The following is a 19,613-nucleotide window of genomic DNA, read 5'->3' as shown; positions in this document are numbered from 1 at the left end:
TGAACATTTAAATTAGATTATAAATATGAATAATTTGATAGATAATTATTTCTTTCTACTAGAAAATATAAGTAATTTTTCTTTGAATTCAAATTGTCCATGCAGAATTAAATATATAAAAAATGTTAATGAGAAATTTAATTATTTAATTAGCACTTTTCCATAGTAGTGATTTAAATTAATAGATTTTTTTTTCCTTGAGGACCCTGATCTTGTGAATTCTCTATAGGGAATCCTTGCCTTAATCCCCATAGAGAATTTTGTAGGGATAGAGAACGAAATGTGGCTTCCTTATCCCTATCCCGTCTCCACCCTATGGACATCTCTACACACAAGAGATGATACTTAATTCTAAAAATATAGTGTTTATCTCAACAAAGTGGGTTCAAAATCATGGTCTAAAACTCGTTGCCTGAGTGAGATTCTTAATAATTTTGAACAAAAGTAGTGAGTCTTGTGGATGAATCCTCATGTTGGACAAAAAAGTGCTTGGAGCAGGAAGCAAGTAATAACTCTATCAAACTCACTTGTAGAGAGTAGATCTTTATTTGAGGAGAGGAGATTAATGGTGCGACAGATGTTTAACACCAAGTGCATTCAACAAAAACAATATGTCGTTATGCTTTATCTGGCTTTGGTTTAGGCCTTGATAAGAGAAAGTTCTCATAGGCAGCTGAGAGTGGACGGATGAGGGGACTCAAAGTAGTACTTTGTTCGAAGGGAGGATTGTTAGTGGAGTACAAATAAAGCTTCATATTGGTTAGGAAGGAGTGATTATGGATATACAAGTAAGAGTACAATCATTTTCATTGATATGTGGCCTTTTAGATAGTACTAAAAGCAAAACCAGAGGGTTTATGTCTATAATGGACATATAACATACAATTATAGAAATAGGTAGAGGTATGTTGTCATTTATCGTTGTTATTGTTAGAGGATTAACATATAACAACTTTGCATCTCTAGAACTTGGGAGAAATGATCTTTATAAAATGGATTTTGGAAAAATGAGTTTATAAAATAAGTTGCTTGAGGACAAACCATTGGCTACCAACTTTTGGAAAAATGAATTTTGAGTGTTTAATGGTTAATCTCTCCTTAATTTGTATGAAAAACTCTGGTCATTACTTCTGGCGACCGCCTGCGGGCCAACTTTGGCCACCACCTCCAGTCAACTTCTGACCACCACCTCTGGCGGTCGAGGCCAACTTCATGCGACTACACTGGACAACTTCCGACCACCACTCCAATGATTGCCAAGGGCAAACTCCAATGACTGCGATGAAAAATTCCTCTATAGTAATTTAACATTGATAAAAATACTTTTAGTTGATAACAACCAAACAAACTTGAGAGTTGCCAAACATATGTGTATTTTTATTTTAAGAAGTTTTTATCAAAAAAAGGTTTAAATGAAAATGAATTTTTAAAAAACATTTTTTCTCCAAATCATTCTAAAGGGACCCTAAATAATTATTCTAAACAACTTCTTACTCTTTCTAAAAGATGATGTTCTTATGCATTCTCAAGTAGCACAAGTGAGAAAGTTTTCGAACAAACTAGAATCTCAGGTAACTTCTAGATCATGGAAGTGCTTCTATTTTTTTTTTTTTTTTTTTTTTTTTTAATTTTTTTAAATTATTATTAATTTCAAAATACCAATTATTGAAGGAGTATTCCCTCTTGCATTTTCCATTCTTCCAAATGGGTTGTAGTAGTGTGTAAAAATGGAGATGATAATAAAATAAAACATATTTTGAAAATAAACTTTGTTGAAGATGAAAGAGAGGACTCTTTTGGAATAGAATTTACTTTTAGAGAGGGAGGAAACTCTTATATATTGGTTGTGAAAATGACCACCATCTATTCTTTTACCACATGAGTGGCAAGATTCCATTCATCCTTTGTCCCCACAAGTATATATGTTGGACAATTTCATTCACTCACAATTTCTCCATCTTTGTTACAATTTAAAACAATCTTCTTTTCCTTCATCCATTTTTCTTTGAAATATAGCTAAATGTATAATTTCATTTTTTTTTTTATTTTCAATCTTTTATGACTTTTGATTTCATCTTATACTTGTTACAACATTTTTTTAAGGAAAAGATACATTCTTTTCTCTAAGTTTTTTAGAAAAAAGAATATTTATAGTCCCTAGATATTGGATCTAATTTCTAGGAGTGAACATAAAGATACCAAAAATCGATTCGACCGATCAAAACTAATCGAATTGAAGTTGATTGATCGGTGGTAGGACTTGGTCGGTCGGTTTTCGATTTTCATATAAAAAATTTTGGAAAACCGACAGACAGACAAATATATATATATATAAATATATTTTTTTATTTTTTTTCTAAAAAATAAGTATAAAAGTAAGTTCATTACTATTAATGCAAGCCCCAAGTCTATTACCTTAGTATTTTTTTTTATTATTTTCTTTTTTACGTTGTCTAAATTCCAAGCCTACTACATGATTGATTCAATGTTTTCATAAAGAAATGATTGATTTAAATTTAAAAAGTTGCAAATTAAGTAAACCTAACACTAATACTTCATCAATTCATCTTTAATTTTCATTCACTTTGGTTTTGCTTGAAAAAAAAAATCCAACAAGATCGACCGACCGTCGGTCGGATTTCATGCACTTTTTTTCGTCATTTTTCAATGCTGGTTTTCTCCCAAAACCGATACGGATCAATCGATGCACACCCCTACTAGTTTCTATTTAGACCCTAGCTTTCAAAATGTTTAAACATTTAGTACATAAATTTTTAGTTTAGTTTCAATTGAGTCCCTAGATTATAAAATGTTACAATCTTACACTTTTACACTTGAGGTTTGTGTTTTTTTTTTTTTTTTAAATTTCTAAATTACAAAATTTACACTTTAACCTCGATTTCTTTTTAATTAAATACTCACTTTCCGTCATTTACGTTAAATGTTAATGTTTACTAATTAATTTAAAATCATTATGAAATGAAATTTTAAATTTAATTTTAATAGTGATGAAAAAAGTGAAACCTGATTTATTATAGTTTTTTAATTCTTTTAAATTAATTAATAGGCATTAACACTAAAGACCGGATGTGAATATTTGAGTGAAAATTGAAGGTTAAAAGTGTAGCTTTTGAAACTTAGAGACCAAATTGAAACAAAACTCAAATCTTAAGGATTAAATTACATTTTGAAACCTAGAGACTAAATTAAAACTGAACTCAAAACTTAGAATCTAAATGTATAACATTTTAAAATATAGGGACCAAAAGCTATCCAATTTTGTTAAGAGGCTTTTTTAAGGTCAAATTATTACTATTATTATGTAGTAAAATTTATTAACAAAATGGTGATTTAACATCAAGATAGACTTTGATAAATATATTTATATATTTAAATTTTTTTAGAACAACAATTGTGGAGATGGAGATCAAATTTTCAATTTCAATGAAAAAAGTATATGTCAATTATCATTGAATTTAATTAGACTGTCATATATCTAATTTGGTGAATTGGACACATGTCCATGCATATAAAATCGAAAATTGACCCACTTCTTATGTGATGTCTCATAATGATTTTACTTGACCTCAAAATGAGCTGTTATTGTAGAATAAACTCATTAAAATAGTAGAAAAAATTGATTTTAACCTCGAAACATGTTGAGATACATCAATTTTAACTTTCAATTTACAATTTCATCAAATTATATCTCAAATTTAGATAAGCATGGAAGATTTTTTTTTTATATAAAAAAATTGCAATGTTTGTAGAGACAAGTGCGTTGATTTTAATCATGTCATTAAAAAACATATAATTTTGAAATTCTTGCATCATCACTCTTATAACATTTACTAAAGCGTGAAAATTTAATTGAAAAAAAAAATCAAAATGCTAATTAGGGACATAATTGGAAAAGGACATGTATTAAAACACAGATATACAACTTAGCAATTTTTTTTTTTTTTTTTTTTTTAAAAAACATCTCTACTTCGAAAATTTTTGTTAATTCTTTTAAAAAAAAGTATAAATAGATTATCAAACTTCTTTCTGATCTTAAGAGAGGATGTGCATATCAATTAATTAGCATATAAATAGATTTAAAAACTATATTGAATATTAAATTGCATGCATGTTTGAACAATGAATGAAATTTAATTTTAACTCTCACTAAAGGGTCAGAAATTAGAAAGTACGTTATTAGAAGGAAAATTTTTATAGATAGAAAAAATATCAAATTATTTACATAAATAATAAACAAAAAATTTGATAGATACTGATATACTTTTATTAACGTCTATTACATAGTATCAATGATAGATTCTCTTAGTTTTTATTAATGATAGACACTGATAGATTCTACTCTCTATAAAAAAGATTAAATTTTACTATTTTGTGTAAATAATTTATCTTATTATTATTTTTTTTTTTTTGAAATTCCCCATATTCTTCTTCCACTTTTGTTTTGTAATGTAAAGAAAGTAGATGCACATTTAGGATTTGAACTACTGATCATAGATTTTATCCATAAAAAAGGAGAGAGCATATGTTAGATGTTGACTTTTTACAATATTCACTCCAAATGCTTTTATTTTTTTAAATAATAATAAATAAATAATTCAAGAATCCGAATCTTGTCTCATTTCACATCAATTTCCCTTTTTTATTTTTAATTTTTCCCAATTCCTTTCGCACGAAGAAAACTATTCGGACCCATATTTTTGGGTTGTTTGGATGTATTTTAATTAAGGTTGAAAATTTGGATTTGTTTAACACCTAGGTTAAATTATAAACATATAAATTTAATCGATTTTGAACTTTCAATTGTGTAGTTATTACCTTATTAAGGGTTTAACTTGATGTTTGAAGTCCGAGTTTTGATATTTGTTTTATTAAACTATGAAATTGTCTGATTTTGATTTAAAGTTTTTTTTTTCTTTTTTTTTTTTTTTTCAGGAATCTCGAACCAAAATTTGTTTTTATTTTATCAAAATGATCAATTAGATTGGTTTTAAAAAAATTACATATATATAGTGGTAATAACCCGATTAGCAATTTCAAAAAGTCGAATCGTTGCTCTTAAGGCCCTCTTATGACTTTTTAAAATTAAGTTTATAATATATTGGTTTTTTCCCTAGTTTGGTAGTGTTTTAAAAAGCTAATATAAGTTTTGAAAAAAAAAAAAATTTAAAAAATTAGATTTTGTTTTTGAAATTTAGCTAAATTTCAAGTGTTTAGTTATGAAAGATGAAACTTTTGGTAAAACAAGTTGTAAGAAAATAAGCGTCAATTTTAAAAATTAAGAACAAAAACAAAAATCCAAATGGTTACCAAATGAGCTTTGAACTTTCCATTGTGTTTTTAATACTTTCTAGACATACACTAGATGAAATTCGGGATTCAATGTCGGTTGAAAATAGTATTATCGGATGTATTATGTCGGTTGAAAATAGTATTATCAAATGTATTATGTCGGTTGGAAAAAACGGATCTTCAATGTCGGTTTAAAACCAACATTGAAGGCCTCCCATTATTTTTTTTTAATTTATCAAAATTTTGATTTCCCTTTCGTGTGCTCGTGCCCTAAAATTTCATCTCTCAACTCTCTCACTTTACTAAACGTATTGCAACCCTCGATCGGCCGTTTGCCTACCCAAACAAACTCTCTCCTCTTTCAATAGCTGCTGGTCGGCCATTTGCCTTTAGGTGGGGTTGTCTTCATCGGGCGGTCATCGGAAACGAGCTCGTCATCCAAGCTTCTCCATCGCAGGTATATTTGAACAACATTTTCGTTTGCCTTCAGGTGGGGTTGTCTTCCTCTGTCGTTTGATAGTTGAATATTTTAACAACATTTTCTTTTGTCATCGAACCTAATAACCACCAAAAGAGCAGCTTGTCTTGTTGTTTCCATTTGAGAAATTTTGGGTTTATCTTCTTCAGAGCAGATTTATACTACTGTTTAACTGAAATTGGTTTAGCTGAAAGAAATTTCTATCAAATTTATACTGCTGTTTAGCCATTTAACCTCAGACTTCATTAGACGATGCATTGTTCTGTTACTCATTCAACCAAGAACACCAATGTGTTATCCATGTTTATGTTGCTTTGTTCTGTTACTCATCCACTATATATTCTGGAAACTTTCATGTGTTTACATTTACTTATAATTTACAAATGGTTTAATAACTCTTTATATCTGACCAATCCATCTTTTGATCCTCTATCTTGTTGTTATTCAAGTTGAGCAATATGGTTCCTATATAAGAAAATACGAAATTAAGGCACTGATTATCCTGCACTTTAGTAAGGAACATTATTTTCGTCAAATCTTTTGTAGCTTCGTGCAGTAGGCCTTTTTTCTCTTCTGTCGATCTAATTTATACGTAACGTAGTTAATGGTTCATGCTTGTCATCTCCATATGTTACCGTTTAGAGTCCTTACCTCCCATTGGCTTTAGCTTAGAATTCACTGCCAGTTGTTGTGTGGTGTTGAGTGAAGTTTTTCATTTGTTAGGTTCAAGTTTGACATGTAAGGCTAAATTTTGATTCTTGGGGATTTGGAAGGAAGATAGGAAGATTGCATTGGACGTGTTTTAAGAAGGTTGACAAGTGGAGAAGGTGCACCCAACACAAAAAGGACTTCATAACAACATTAATAATAAGGACAAGGTAATATTTATAAGATGCTTATCTTAAAAGTCTAGTTGTTCTAAATTTATTGAAGTTGCATATTTTTCAATCATAATTTTATGCTTTAAAATTTTTCCTTGTTATTTATTTATTTTTTTTTTTGTAGATTAAGTTGCATATTTTACAATCATGGATAAGTCATGGATGAAAATGTCGGCTGAGTATGGTTTAGGGGTCGAGGTGTTTATTAAAAATGGTCTACAACATTCAAATATACCGAATGTCATGAGTTGTCCATGTTTGAAGTGTGTTAATGCAAAGACTCTAGATGTGAACAAAATAAGAGAGCACTTATTTTTTAATGGTATAGATCAAAGTTATCAGACATGGATTTTTCATGGTGAATCATTACCGATTAAGAGGAACAATGAAAATGTGTCTACCAGTGAAAGAGACGAAGCTGATGAGGATGATGTTGATATTGATGACACAATTGGAATGTTTGAGGCTGCATACAATAACTATTTTAGTGGAAAATCCGATAATTTTGAAAAATTATTAGATGATGTGAAGAAACCATTGTAACCAAATTATAAAACTTTTTCCGAAATATCTACATTGGTAAAGTTATATAATTTAAAAGCTAAATTTGGATGGAGCGATGAGAGTTTCACTGAGTTGTTGGAATTAATTCATGACATATTACCTAGTCCTAATAAAATTTCAACTTCTACTTATGAAGCAAAAAAGATGTTGGGTACTCTTGGAATGAAGTACGAGAAGATTCATGCATGTAGAAATGATTGTTGCTTGTTTAGAAAAGAACTCTCTAATGCAAATGTATGCCCCATTTGTGGTATGTCAAGATGGAAGCTTCAAAAAAAAATTAAACGAAAGGGCTAAGAATATCCCAGCAAAAGTCATGTGGTATTTCCCTCAAATTCCAAGATTTGAAAGAATGTTTCGAAGTAAAGAAACAACAAGTTTATTAACGTGGCATGCTAAAAAAAAAAAGAAACAGGTGGTTTATTAAAACATCCCAAAGATACCCTATCGTGAAAAAAAAATAGAAAATTTGTGGCCAGAGTTTGAGTTAGAACCTAAAAATCTTCGTCTTGCTCTTTCGAAAAATGGGGTAAATCCACATGGAGATCTTAGTAGTAGATATAGTTGTTGGCCAGTGATGTTAGTTACGTACAATCTACCTCCATGGTTGTGCATGAAGCAGAAATATTTTATGTTGACTGCACTAATATCTGGTCCTAAACAACCGAGAAATGACATAAATGTTTATTTAGCTCCGTTAATAGATGACTTGAAAAAACTTTGGAAAGATGGGGTAGAATGTTACGGTGCATATGAAGAACAACGTTTCATGCTTAAAGCCATTTTATTATGGACCATTAATGATTTCCCTGCGTATGGTAACTTGTGTGGTTGTACAGTTAAAGGATATCATGCATGTCCAATTTGTGGAGAGAATACTTCATCCACTTATTTACCAAAAGGGAAGAAGATAGCATATCTCGGACATCACAAGTTTCTACCTTGCCATCATCCATATAGGAAACAAAAGAAAGAATTTAATGGCGCACAAGAATTAGAATTTGGTCCAGAAACAAAAGAAAGCTTTTAATGGTGCACAAGAATTAGAATTTGGTCCAGAACCATTGAGTGGGGAAGAAATTCTTGCAGAAACAAGTAAGTATCAATATTCATTTGGTAAGGAAAGTATCAAAGAAAAGAACAGAGGAGATAGCACTTCAACTTATTGGAAGAAAAAATCTATTCTTTTAGAGTTAGAATACTGGAAGTATCTTGACGTGCGACATTGTTTAGACGTGATGCACATTGAAAAGAATGTATGTGCAAATCTTATTGGCACATTGCTTGATATTCCTGGTAAAATAAAGGATGGAATAAAGACTCGATTAGATTTGGTGGAACTGAACATTAGATCAGAGTTAGCCCCTCAAATAGGAGAGCAAAAAGCCTTTTTACCTCCCGCATGTTATACATTAAAACGAGCTGAGAAATTGAGCTTTTGTAAGGTACTATAAGAAATTAAAGTACCTGAAGGCTATTCATCGAACATTCAAAGTTTAGTGTCGCTCACAGATTTGAAACTTTATGGACTCAAGTTGCATGACCATCATGTTCTTATGCAACAATTATTACCGGTAGCCATTCATGATATTTTACCCAAACATGTAAGACTTGCAATTACTCGCCCATGCTTCTTCTTTAATGCTATATGTTGCAAGGCGATTGATTCATCTCAGTTAAAGGGTATGCAAGAGGATATCGTTGTCACTCTATGCCTCTTAGAGAAGTATTTTCCTCCATCATTCTTCACAATAATGGTACACCTTGTAGTGCATCTCGTAAGAGAAGTTGAGTTTTGTGGGCCTGTTTATTTGAGGTGGATGTATCCTTTTGAACGATACATGAAAGTGTTGAAAACTTATATATGAAATAAAAATCGACCAGAAGGATGTGTTGGAGAAAATTATATTGTTGAAGAGACTATAAAGTTTTGTTATGAATTCGTATCTAGTGTTAATTCTATTGGGCTAAACTCATCAACAAAGAAAGCGAATTCAAACATTGATAGAGCATTGTCAGCTGCTTCTTTTATCAGATCGAGTAAGGATAAGTTGGATCAAGCTCATCTTTATGTCATTCAAAATGTAAATGATGTGCTTCCTTACGTCGAGTATGTATATCTCCATCTTATTCTCGTTTTAGGTTACTTGATTATTCAATAATCTACTAACTTTGTCATTTATAATAGGCAACATATGGATATTTTGTCTAAGCTCAATTCTAGTAAAAATAAAGGTAGAAAGTGGCTTCAAGAAGAGCGTAATCGTACATTCAGTCGGTGGTTGTCCACATGGGTAATCTTTAGAGACTTACTATTTGATGTATAATTAAATGTTAACTACTAAAATATTATGAAATATATTGTAGGTTGCACTAGCTCTCGAAGTTCCCAAAAATTCCATATCGCCTTCTTTGAGATGGATAGCTAATGGACCTTGTCCAACTGTGGCAAAATATTTTGGTTATGTGGTCAATGGTTACTATTATCACACAAAGAATCGCGATGATGTTAGGAGGGTTCAAAATAGTGGAGTTAGTATAACGGCTACCACAATGCGAGTCTCTAGTGCTAAGGATAAAAGGCCCGTCATGTCAGATATGACCTTCTATGGTGTAATACAAGAAATATGGGAGCTTGACTATCATGGATTATCATTTATTTTATTCAAGTGTAATTGGGTTGAGAATAGAACTGAAGTCAAAACAGACGAATTTAGGTTTACTATTATGGACCTCAATCGTATTGGACATAAATTAGACCCATTTATCACTACAAGAATTTTGGCCTTTAATGTCGGTTGAAAAAAGTGAAATCGGATGTATAATGTCGGTTTTATTTTTTTAAAAAGAGGATCTTTAATGTCGGTTTTAAACCGACATTGTAGGGGTACCTTTAATGTCAGTTTTAAATCGACATTAAATACCCACTTATTTTTTCCCTCTTCATTCTCCCCCTATTTTCTATTTTCCCCCCTATTTTTTTCATTTTTCCCTCTTCACTCTCCCCCTATTTTTTTTTTCCTCTCATTCTCACACTTCCTTCTTCAGACCCTCTTCTTTCTCACGTCTCTCTTCCAAACCCTTGCCAATGGGTAGCGTAACCCGCGCCGCCGTGTAACTCGTGTAGGTCTGTCATGGTGTAGATCTAGCTTCCGTGAAGGTCTGTTAGTCGTGCAACCCATGACGCCGTACTAGTTACTCGGATCTGAAGTCCAGATCTGAAGTCTCCCGGATCCGTGTGCTATCGTTCGTCGTTCGATCTGAAGATCTAAAGTTCGTCGTTCGTCCAGATCAGTATACTCTTTTTCTCTTTACTCTCTTAAACTCACAGCAATTTTTGTTCTTATGTTACGCCTCTCAACTGTTTGTGTAAATGTCTCAATGTTACGCTTCTCAACTTTCCTCTCAGCACTAGATGATCGTGTAGGCTGGCGTTGGACGATCGTATAGCAGATGTGCGAGTACTGGACGATCATCCTTCATGTAGGCGAGCGCTGGACGATCGTATAGCAGATACGCGGGCACTAAGCAATAGACTACACGATGGCACTACGCAATGGGCATGAGCACTAGACGATAGCCGTGTTGCACTAGACGATGAGCAGATGCGCTGATCCGTGTGCCGCCGTTCGTTGTTCGATCTGAAGATCTGAAGTTCGCCGTTCGTTGTTCGTCTAGATCAGTATTCTCTTCTTCTCTTCCCTCTCTTAAACTCACAACAATTTTTGTTCTTATGTGACGCCTCTCAACTGTTTGTGTAAATGTCTCAATGAAAGCCACCTGCGGTTTCACTTCAATATGTCTCTCTGCTCCAAGATTTGGGCCTACTTTTTATATGTCTATGGCCTTTGAAATTCGATTTGATTAATAGTTTTGTTGTATATGATACATTTGTTGGAGTATTGGCAAGAGGCGTTGCCAAGAGTTGCTCTTGCGTTGGGTATGCATGAGCAAGAGCAGTGAAAGCGAAATGTTGAGCACAAGGTACTGGGTAGACGATCGTGTAGCAAATGGGTAGCACTACACAATGAGGTAGGCGATCATGTAGGCGGGTGCTGGACGATTGTGTAGCAATGCGGGGAGTTAAATGATGAGGTAGACGATTGTATAATAGATGTGCGAAGCTAAGCAATGCGCTAGACAATCATGTTGATATATGCGGGCGTTGGACAATCATGTAGGTGGCCGCTGGACGATCGTATACTAGATGTGTGGGCGCTGGACGATCGTATAGAAGATGTGTGGGCACTAAGCAATAGACTACATGATGGCGCTACGCGATGGGCATGAGCACTAGATGATAGTCGTGCTGCGCTAGACGATGAGCGAACGCGCTACACGATAGGTGGAATGCTAAGCGATAGGCGATGATGTTAAGCGATAGGCGAATGCGTTAGACGATAAGGCGTCAGCGCTAAACGATGGAGGTAAATGGTGGGCGCGGTAGGTAAACGATAGCCTATGCACAAGATCGTTTACTAAACGATTGAGCTACACGATGGGCCGTTAAAGCTAAGTGATAGATGCAGGAACTAAACGATTGATTGGCTTGAGAACATGTGCATTATGCTATTTAAATACACTAAAATAATGTTTGACTCACAGTTTTAATAAGTTTTAGTTGATGACTCATACTTTTAAAAAGAAGATTCTCTCATTTATTCAACTATTGAGTTTTCTTGTTTTGCAGGTGCAAAAAAGGAGTAAAAGATGCTTATAACCAAATACTGCTGAAACTTGGGGGATATGTTCAAGAAGAATTATGAAGGGATCCATACTTACCAAGTGGAGAGGGACAGTAAACTCATAATGTTTGTAAAATCATAATGTTTGTATTACTTGTAATTTATGTTTTCAAGGGCTGAATTATTGTACGACCTTTTAAATTATAATTTTATAGTAGAATTTATGGATTAAATGTAATAGTTTTGCAATCCATACATAAATAATATGTCATAGCCACAGCATTCGATGAAGGTGTGTCATGTTATACTTTTTTACCAAAAAAATGGATTCGGCAACGAAATTTAAAAAAAAACGAACAGATTTGGGCTTTAATATCGGTTAAGAATTTTTAAAAAAAAACATAGGCTTTAATGTCGGTTGGAAATTTCACTGAAGACCTTTAATGTCGGTTGCAACCGACATTGAAGGCTGTGTTATTGAAGCCCTTTAATGTCGGTTTAAAACCGACATTAAAGGGTTTTAATAACACTATCTTTAATGTCAGTTTAAAACCGAAATTAAAGCCCAAATTTCTTCTAGTGTATTTTAGCCTCCCAAGCAAAACAAGTGTTTTACGTAAAAGACCTCGCAAATTCGGGTTGGTTAATTGTTTTAACATCTCCACAATGAACAATTGAGGATGGTTTTTATGAAGATGAAATAGAAGATATGCTACAAGAGTGTGGTTATGGAGGTATGCAAAGAAATGATTGTGAGGGTAGATGGATTGATAAATAATGTATTAAACATGGAATGTCATTTACTATGGTTATATGTATTTAAATATTAAGATTATATGTTTTTTGTGTGAGTAAAGATTTTTTTTTTTTTTTTTTTTTTTTTTTTTTGCAGACTGACGTGGAAACTTCAACAATTTGCAGCGAGGATGATAGAAATATGATCCCACAAAAACATAGTAGAATAAGTATACCACGTGGTCCAACTACAATGTCTGAGTTGGCACAAATAAGGACATCTGGGCAATGGTTGACCATTGATTATAATGAACATGGACAACCGGTTGGATCTGGAGCAAAGAAGATACAGAGTTATATAGGAGTTTGTGTTCGGCAACAAATTTCTATAACGTATGATTCTTGGAAAAAAGTTCCAAACCATTTAAAAGACAAACTTTTTGATTATGTAGTGGTATGTTTTCTAAACTTTTAATTCATATGTATAGTAGTTTATTAGTTTATTGTTTAACTACTTTTTTCATTGTGCAGATGTCGTTCATTATGGACTCTAAGTCCAAATATTGTATACTAATGTCTGCATCTAGGAAGTTTCAACCTTTCAAGACAACGTTGACTCAAAAGTTCATACTTCCATTTAAAGATGAACCCTCGATCTTGCAATTTTCACCCCAATAATATTCTCAAGCAAGATCATTGGACATTGTTTGTTAATGAACGATTGAGTGAAGAATGGGAGGTAAGTCATTCACAATAAATTACATGTCAACATTATCATTGTTTTGATAGGTAACTTCAACTAGATTTGTTGTACAGAAAATCAGTTGTCTTAAAAAACAAAAACGTGCGAAATGTGTATATAATCACCACATTTTTCGGAAGGGCTATGTGAATCTTGCCCAAGAATTAATGAGTTATTCGACTTAAATTAAATCTTTTTTCTAATATGTTTATGCTAATTAAATATGTATGTTCATGTAGAACCTATCGAATGACCCTTCTTATCGGACGACTTTATGGAAAGAAGCAAGAAAAGGAAAGAATAATGAATACTTTGATCAAGTTACCCGAGAATGTGCCAATCGAATTGTAAGTATATATTGTGCAAAGTTTAAGATGGCATATGTATAATGTTTGGAACTTGTGATGATATAGATATTGTGTGAAAATTGTAATCTGTTTTATAGGATAAGTTGGCTGAAGTTCATGAAGGTGGAGATGTTCTCACCGAAGCATTGGGTACGGAAGAACATTGGGGATGTGTTAAAGGAATGGGTGATTTTGTTTCCCATTCTTAATATTTCAAATTAGTAAAACCAAAGTCCTCTATGAGCCAAGAAATTGAAGGAGGCTCTAGTAAAAAAAAATGTTCGACATGGTAAAGTGTCAAGAGAAAGAACTCACAGCAGACAATCTCATCAATCCAAATCATATGTTGGAAGTGTTGCACTAAGTGCATCTGAAGAAGAAGATCCTGAGAAGATGTCTAAAGAAGATTTGGAGGTAATTTATTTGTTGTGGCTTTTAAATTTTAATCATATTATACGTACTTAACCATGCATGACATAAGTTCTTTTAAATTTGTTAAAGGGACACCATGCCACTTGGCTATAGGAACTATAGATAATATTGTTCCAGTAGCCACAACATTTGATGATGATGTGTCATGCTTAACTATTAAAGTTCTGATTGACATTGTCATCAGAGAAGATTTGCCTATACCAATTCCTGTGAAGGGTAAAATAGAGTTCTTAAAGCAAGCAATGGGCAACTTCATAAAATGGCCTCGTGAACTATTAGTTATGGTTGACAAGAAAAAAGTATGTCTCTTTTTTAGTATATGAGTTTGGTTATTTATTATTTTTCCTACTTTGAATTTTTGTAACTTTGGTTATGGTAGGATCATTCACCAATTAAGAGCTTCAGCCAGTCCTCCAAATATATTAACGCCAATGGTACTATCAAACTATTGAATGGACATGCCATGCATAACATGAACGATGTAGACATGATCGGTATCACTTTGGACGAGCATATATTTGGAAGAGACAAATTTATTTATTTAGGCCGCGATGATCTGATCCAATATTGCAATATGGTTAAAATAGGCTACATGTGTATTTTGACATACATTGCATAAGTATTACTCATCTAGATTCACTCATGTATATTTTGTTTCATGTTTATAAATAATAACTTTTACTTTGTTTAAGTATCTTTGGGATGAATGTGGTCGTAATATTACGAAGAAGTTTTTTATAATTGATCAAGCAAGAATATTGCCACACGTGAAATCTCAAGATATCCGATCCAGAAATTTAGCCAATCAACTAGAATTGGCTAATTTAGACCAATTAGTCCTCATTCCATATAACACAGGGTAAGTACATACAAGTTCTTAAGTTATTTTTAATTTGTATTATACACGTACTAATATTTCAAAATTGTTGCTTATTATAGTTATCATTGGATATTGATTGTAATCAATCTACAAGAAAATTATGTTTATGTTTTGGACTCTCTTCGAATTAAGGTTCAAGAGGATTTTCATGGAGTTATAAATATGTAAGTGTAATTGAACTTTCTTAGCTCTTAATTGAAGTATTTATATTTAACTAATGTTTTTAAACTATTTAGTGGATTGAAAACATGGCAAGCCAAGCATGATCTCCAACACCATTGGTCTTATCCAAAATGGAAACCTATAAAGGTAAATTTGCATTTATTTTTTAACAATTTATGTTCATTCGACTTCTTTATAACAATTTAACAACTTTTTTCAACTTCTTTATATGCAGTGCCCTCGTCAATATTTTTTATATAGTACTAGCTTTAATTTAATAAATGGGCGTAAACTTATGTTGAATTTATCTTTTTTTTCCTTTTTGTAGTTCAATACAAAAGATGCATATACGCAAGGAGAGATTGACGTAATTTGAACCCAATGGGCAAGTTTTGTTGGCCGATTTGTATAAGGATGTAATTCTTGTTTTTTGTCTCAATAGAATGTAAATGCTAGCTTAGAATGAATGTAAATTTATCTAACCATGATCTTTGTGAATGGAATTAGTACTAATTGATATTTGTGAATGAGAGAAATGATGGCTTGGTGTAAGTATTCTATGAAAGTCTAGTTTTGGTATTGTGATTCTCGTTTGTGGATAAATTCATAGGTGGAGGACATGATTTATTTATTATTGGAAGATTTATGTATAATATATTTTTTGTGTTCATGGGGTATTCGGTGTTAAGTATTCATGGAATTAGTACTAACTGATATTTGTGAATGAGAGAAATGATGGCTTTGGTATAAGTATTCTATGAAAGTCTGGTTTTGGTATTGTTATGCAAATGTTGGTGATTAGTGTGTTTATTTCATATTTTGATGAGTATATGTAACGAATTAGAAATATTAATTCTTGTTTGTGGATAAATTCATAGGTGGAAGACAAATAATGATGGGCTTGCCATGCAAATTTGTATATTTTTTAATATAAAACAATGACGGACATTTCCTCACCCAACACGAGACATATAATGTCGTTTTTAACTTATTGACCAAAAAAATGGATTCGGTAGATTCGACAATGGAATTTAGAAAAAATGGACAGATTCGGGCTTCAATGTCGGTTAAGAATTTTAAAAAAAAACACAGGTTTTAACGTCGGTTGCAACCGACATTAAAGACCTTTAATGTTGGTTGGAAATTTCATTGAAGACCTTTAATGTCGGTTGAAAATTTTATTGAAGACCTTTAATGTCGATTGCAACCAACATTAAAGACCTTTAATGTTGGTTGGAAATTTCACTGAAGGTCTTTAATGTCGGTTGCAACCGACATTGAAGGTTGTGTTATTGAAGCCCTTTATGTTAGTTTAAAACCGACATTAAAGGGCTTTAATAAAACTATCTTTAATGTCTGTTGTCAATCGACATTAAAGCCCTTTAATGTCGGTTTAAAACCAACATTAAAGACCGAAATTCTTCTAGTGTCTACTATCCTCTAACTTGGATTGAGAGGTCGAATCTTAGATTGAGGTGAATTAGGTGAGAGAACGATAAGGGTTTGAGAGAAAACAAGAAAAATCTGAATTTCAGAATTTCAGAATGCATGAAGTCATTCCAATCTAAAAAATTGGAGTATTTAAGGTGTTTGTACATGCAACCACTCACTTAATCAGCTGATTGATACTTCAATCAACATTAAGTGAGTGGTCGAGGTGTTGGTTAGTGGATTAATCCAATATAACCTATAGTTTTAATATCACATCAAATGCAACATTTAAACCATAGTCCTTTTCTCCTCTACTAGATATAAATCATATTTATATCCTTTTCCTCGATATAATGTATCTCATACATCATGTCAACTATATAATATATAATTGGCCAATTTAATCATATCATATATAATCAAACTTTTTCTTGTCAATTTGAATAGTTCAAACTGACCCAAAAACTGATTGTCAACTTGAATTCATTGAGCTACCAAGGGGACTTTATAGACATGTAGCTTGAAGCTCCAACAGTACGTGAATAGCTGACTAAACTCTTTAGCCACGAAATCCACCATCCGTTAACTTTCGGGTACTCCGCTAGAGACCGATAGCTGCACTCTTCTCACCATAGATATATTTCTGTGTCCATCGGATATAAACAATCAACAGTACGATAACCTTTCACAGATGCTCGTAAGTACAGCTGGGCCAATTTACCATTTTCCCCTATAGTTACATCTAACTTGTTAAGTACCATTGATCTCTCTAATGAACAATATCTCATAGTCCTATTATCAGTGGACACCTCTCGGGCCATGAGGTGTGTGGCACTACATCGTTCAAGCCCCAAAATCAGCCCTTAAGGGAGCAATCTATCTACTTACCCTTGCTTCGAGGAAGAAGTGAATTCCATCTTATGTAGCTGAGTTCCCAGCTCCCAAATCAGTCAAATCCTCAAAGTGGTAGGTTTGAGTTAGCAATCTAGCAACTCGCACCCATATAAATCAAAGGACTACCATCAAAGGCAAGAATTCCCAACTCACTCAGGATTAAGATCATATTACCTATGGTCACCCTAGTAAAGTGAAGTCTCTGTCATGAACGATGTTATATAACGAGACTATACACTTCGTGGTCCGGTCTTAAACAAACTTCATTGTAGAGGACGCCCTCTTCTCGCATGTCTCCACATGAATGATAAGGATTTGAAAATCTGTAGCACATCACAACAATTGTAACAATTTACAAAGCGGGCCACATCCGTAGTGTCACCAGGATAAGGTTTCCCTCCTATATCCATATACTATAGACCATTTTGGTTATCACTTAAGGCATGATCCACCTGTATGTCTTCACATACATGTTTAAGTTACAACGACAACAAAGGATCTTAGTTTATTGGTTTATGGTAAAGAAAATAAAACATCTCATGTTTCATAGACAACAGGTGTTTACAAACTACATATATTATTACATCACAAACGTTTATTCAATACAGGTGTTTACAAACTATAGGATCCAACGAGAGTTTAGGGCATTAACCCCAACAATCTCCCACTTGTCCTAAAGCGAGTGGGGTGTACAAAACAACAAGTAAAAATCAATAAACTAGGGCACTAAGGCCTAGTACAAAAATCTCCCACTTGCCCTAGTCTAACCACGGGCGGTCCCATAGACCCATGCTCTAAAGGTGACCCTAAAAAATTGTAGCTGTGAGAGCCTTTGTAAACGGGTCAGCAACGTTGTGCTCTGAAGCGATCTTCGTGACAATCACGTCTCCTCGATGCACTATCTCATAGATGAGATGATATTTCACTCTATATGTTTGTCGCGCTTGTTACTCCTGGGCTCCCTGAAGTTCACCACGTCACAATTATTATCGTAATAAAGGGTGATTGGTCTAGACATATCTGGAACAACTTCCAGATCAGTCAGGAACTTCCTGAGCCAAACGGTCTCCTTAGTAGCTTCACAAGCCGTTACATACTTGGCCTCCATCGTGGACTCAACGGTGCACCCTTGCTTAGTGCTTTGCCACACTATAGCCCCTCCGTAAGAGTAAACACTAACCCTGAAGTGGATTTCCGAAAATCCTTAATAGTCTAAAAGTCAAAGTTCGTGTATCTAGTAAGGATCAAATCCTTCATTCCATACACGAGCATGTAGTCCCTTGTTCTCCAAAGATACTTGAGGATGTTCTTGACTGCGGTCCAGTGACCCTATCTTGGATTAGATTGATACCTACTAACAATCCCCATAATGTAGCAGATGTCCGGTTTAGTACACAACATTGGATACATTAAACTGCCAACGACAGATGAATAGGGGACCCGTATCATCTCTTCAACCTCTTGAGGTGTCTTAGGACACATTTCCTTAGACAATGTAACTCCATGCCTGAAAGGCAGTAGGCCCTTTTTGGAGTTCTACATTGAGTACTTGAGCAACATCTTGTCAATGTACGATGCTTGAGATAGCACTAGCACTTTGTTCTTCTGATCCAAAAGATCTGAATACCCAGAACAAACTAAGTCTCTCTCAAATCTTTCATTTGGAATTGGGTCGCTAGCCAGTTCTTAACTGATGTCAATAGACCTACATCATTACCAATGAGTAGGATATCGTCTATATACAACATAGGAAAACTACTGAACTGTTGATGATTTTCTTGTAGACACAAGGATCATCAACGTTTTGGTCAAAGCATACGATTTGATCACAATATCAAACCAAATGTTCCAAGATCAAGACGCCTGTTTCAGCCCATAATGGACCGATTCAGTTTACAAACTTTTTTCTCTTGACCTTGGGATATGAATTCTTCGAGCTGCACCATATAAATGGTCTCCTCAAGATTACCATTTAGAAAGGAAGTCTTGACATCCATTTGCCATATCTCATAGTCATAAAATATGGCAATGGACAGGAAGATGCGGATAGACTTTAACATGGCAACAGGCGA

At 33.4% G+C, this 19,613-nt stretch overlaps 1 protein-coding gene and 1 pseudogene across 1 annotated transcript; both read left to right on the top strand.

The window, feature by feature from the left end:
- Positions 1 to 776: 776 nt before the first annotated feature.
- On the top strand, positions 777 to 12,209 carry LOC150030326 (uncharacterized; annotated as a pseudogene).
- LOC120068545 (uncharacterized) lies at positions 6,958 to 15,713 on the top strand. The gene is made up of 7 exons (XM_090309822.1): positions 6,958 to 12,044; positions 12,811 to 13,107; positions 13,185 to 13,392; positions 13,635 to 13,742; positions 13,841 to 15,218; positions 15,291 to 15,363; positions 15,545 to 15,713. Exons 3-5 carry the CDS (start codon positions 13,297 to 13,299, stop codon positions 13,949 to 13,951), a joined length of 315 nt encoding a protein of 104 aa, XP_090165948.1. The 5' UTR covers positions 6,958 to 12,044; positions 12,811 to 13,107; positions 13,185 to 13,296; the 3' UTR covers positions 13,952 to 15,218; positions 15,291 to 15,363; positions 15,545 to 15,713.
- The last annotated feature ends 3,900 nt before the right edge of the window (positions 15,714 to 19,613 follow it).

The sequence above is a fragment of the Benincasa hispida genome, unplaced genomic scaffold, assembly GCF_027475165.1.
Source record: "Benincasa hispida cultivar pf3 unplaced genomic scaffold, pf3_genome.v1.1 HicScf308, whole genome shotgun sequence".
Lineage (NCBI taxonomy): Eukaryota > Viridiplantae > Streptophyta > Magnoliopsida > Cucurbitales > Cucurbitaceae > Benincasa > Benincasa hispida.
Note: the sequence above shows the minus strand (reverse complement) of the source record. Positions and strands in the feature narration are given on the sequence as shown.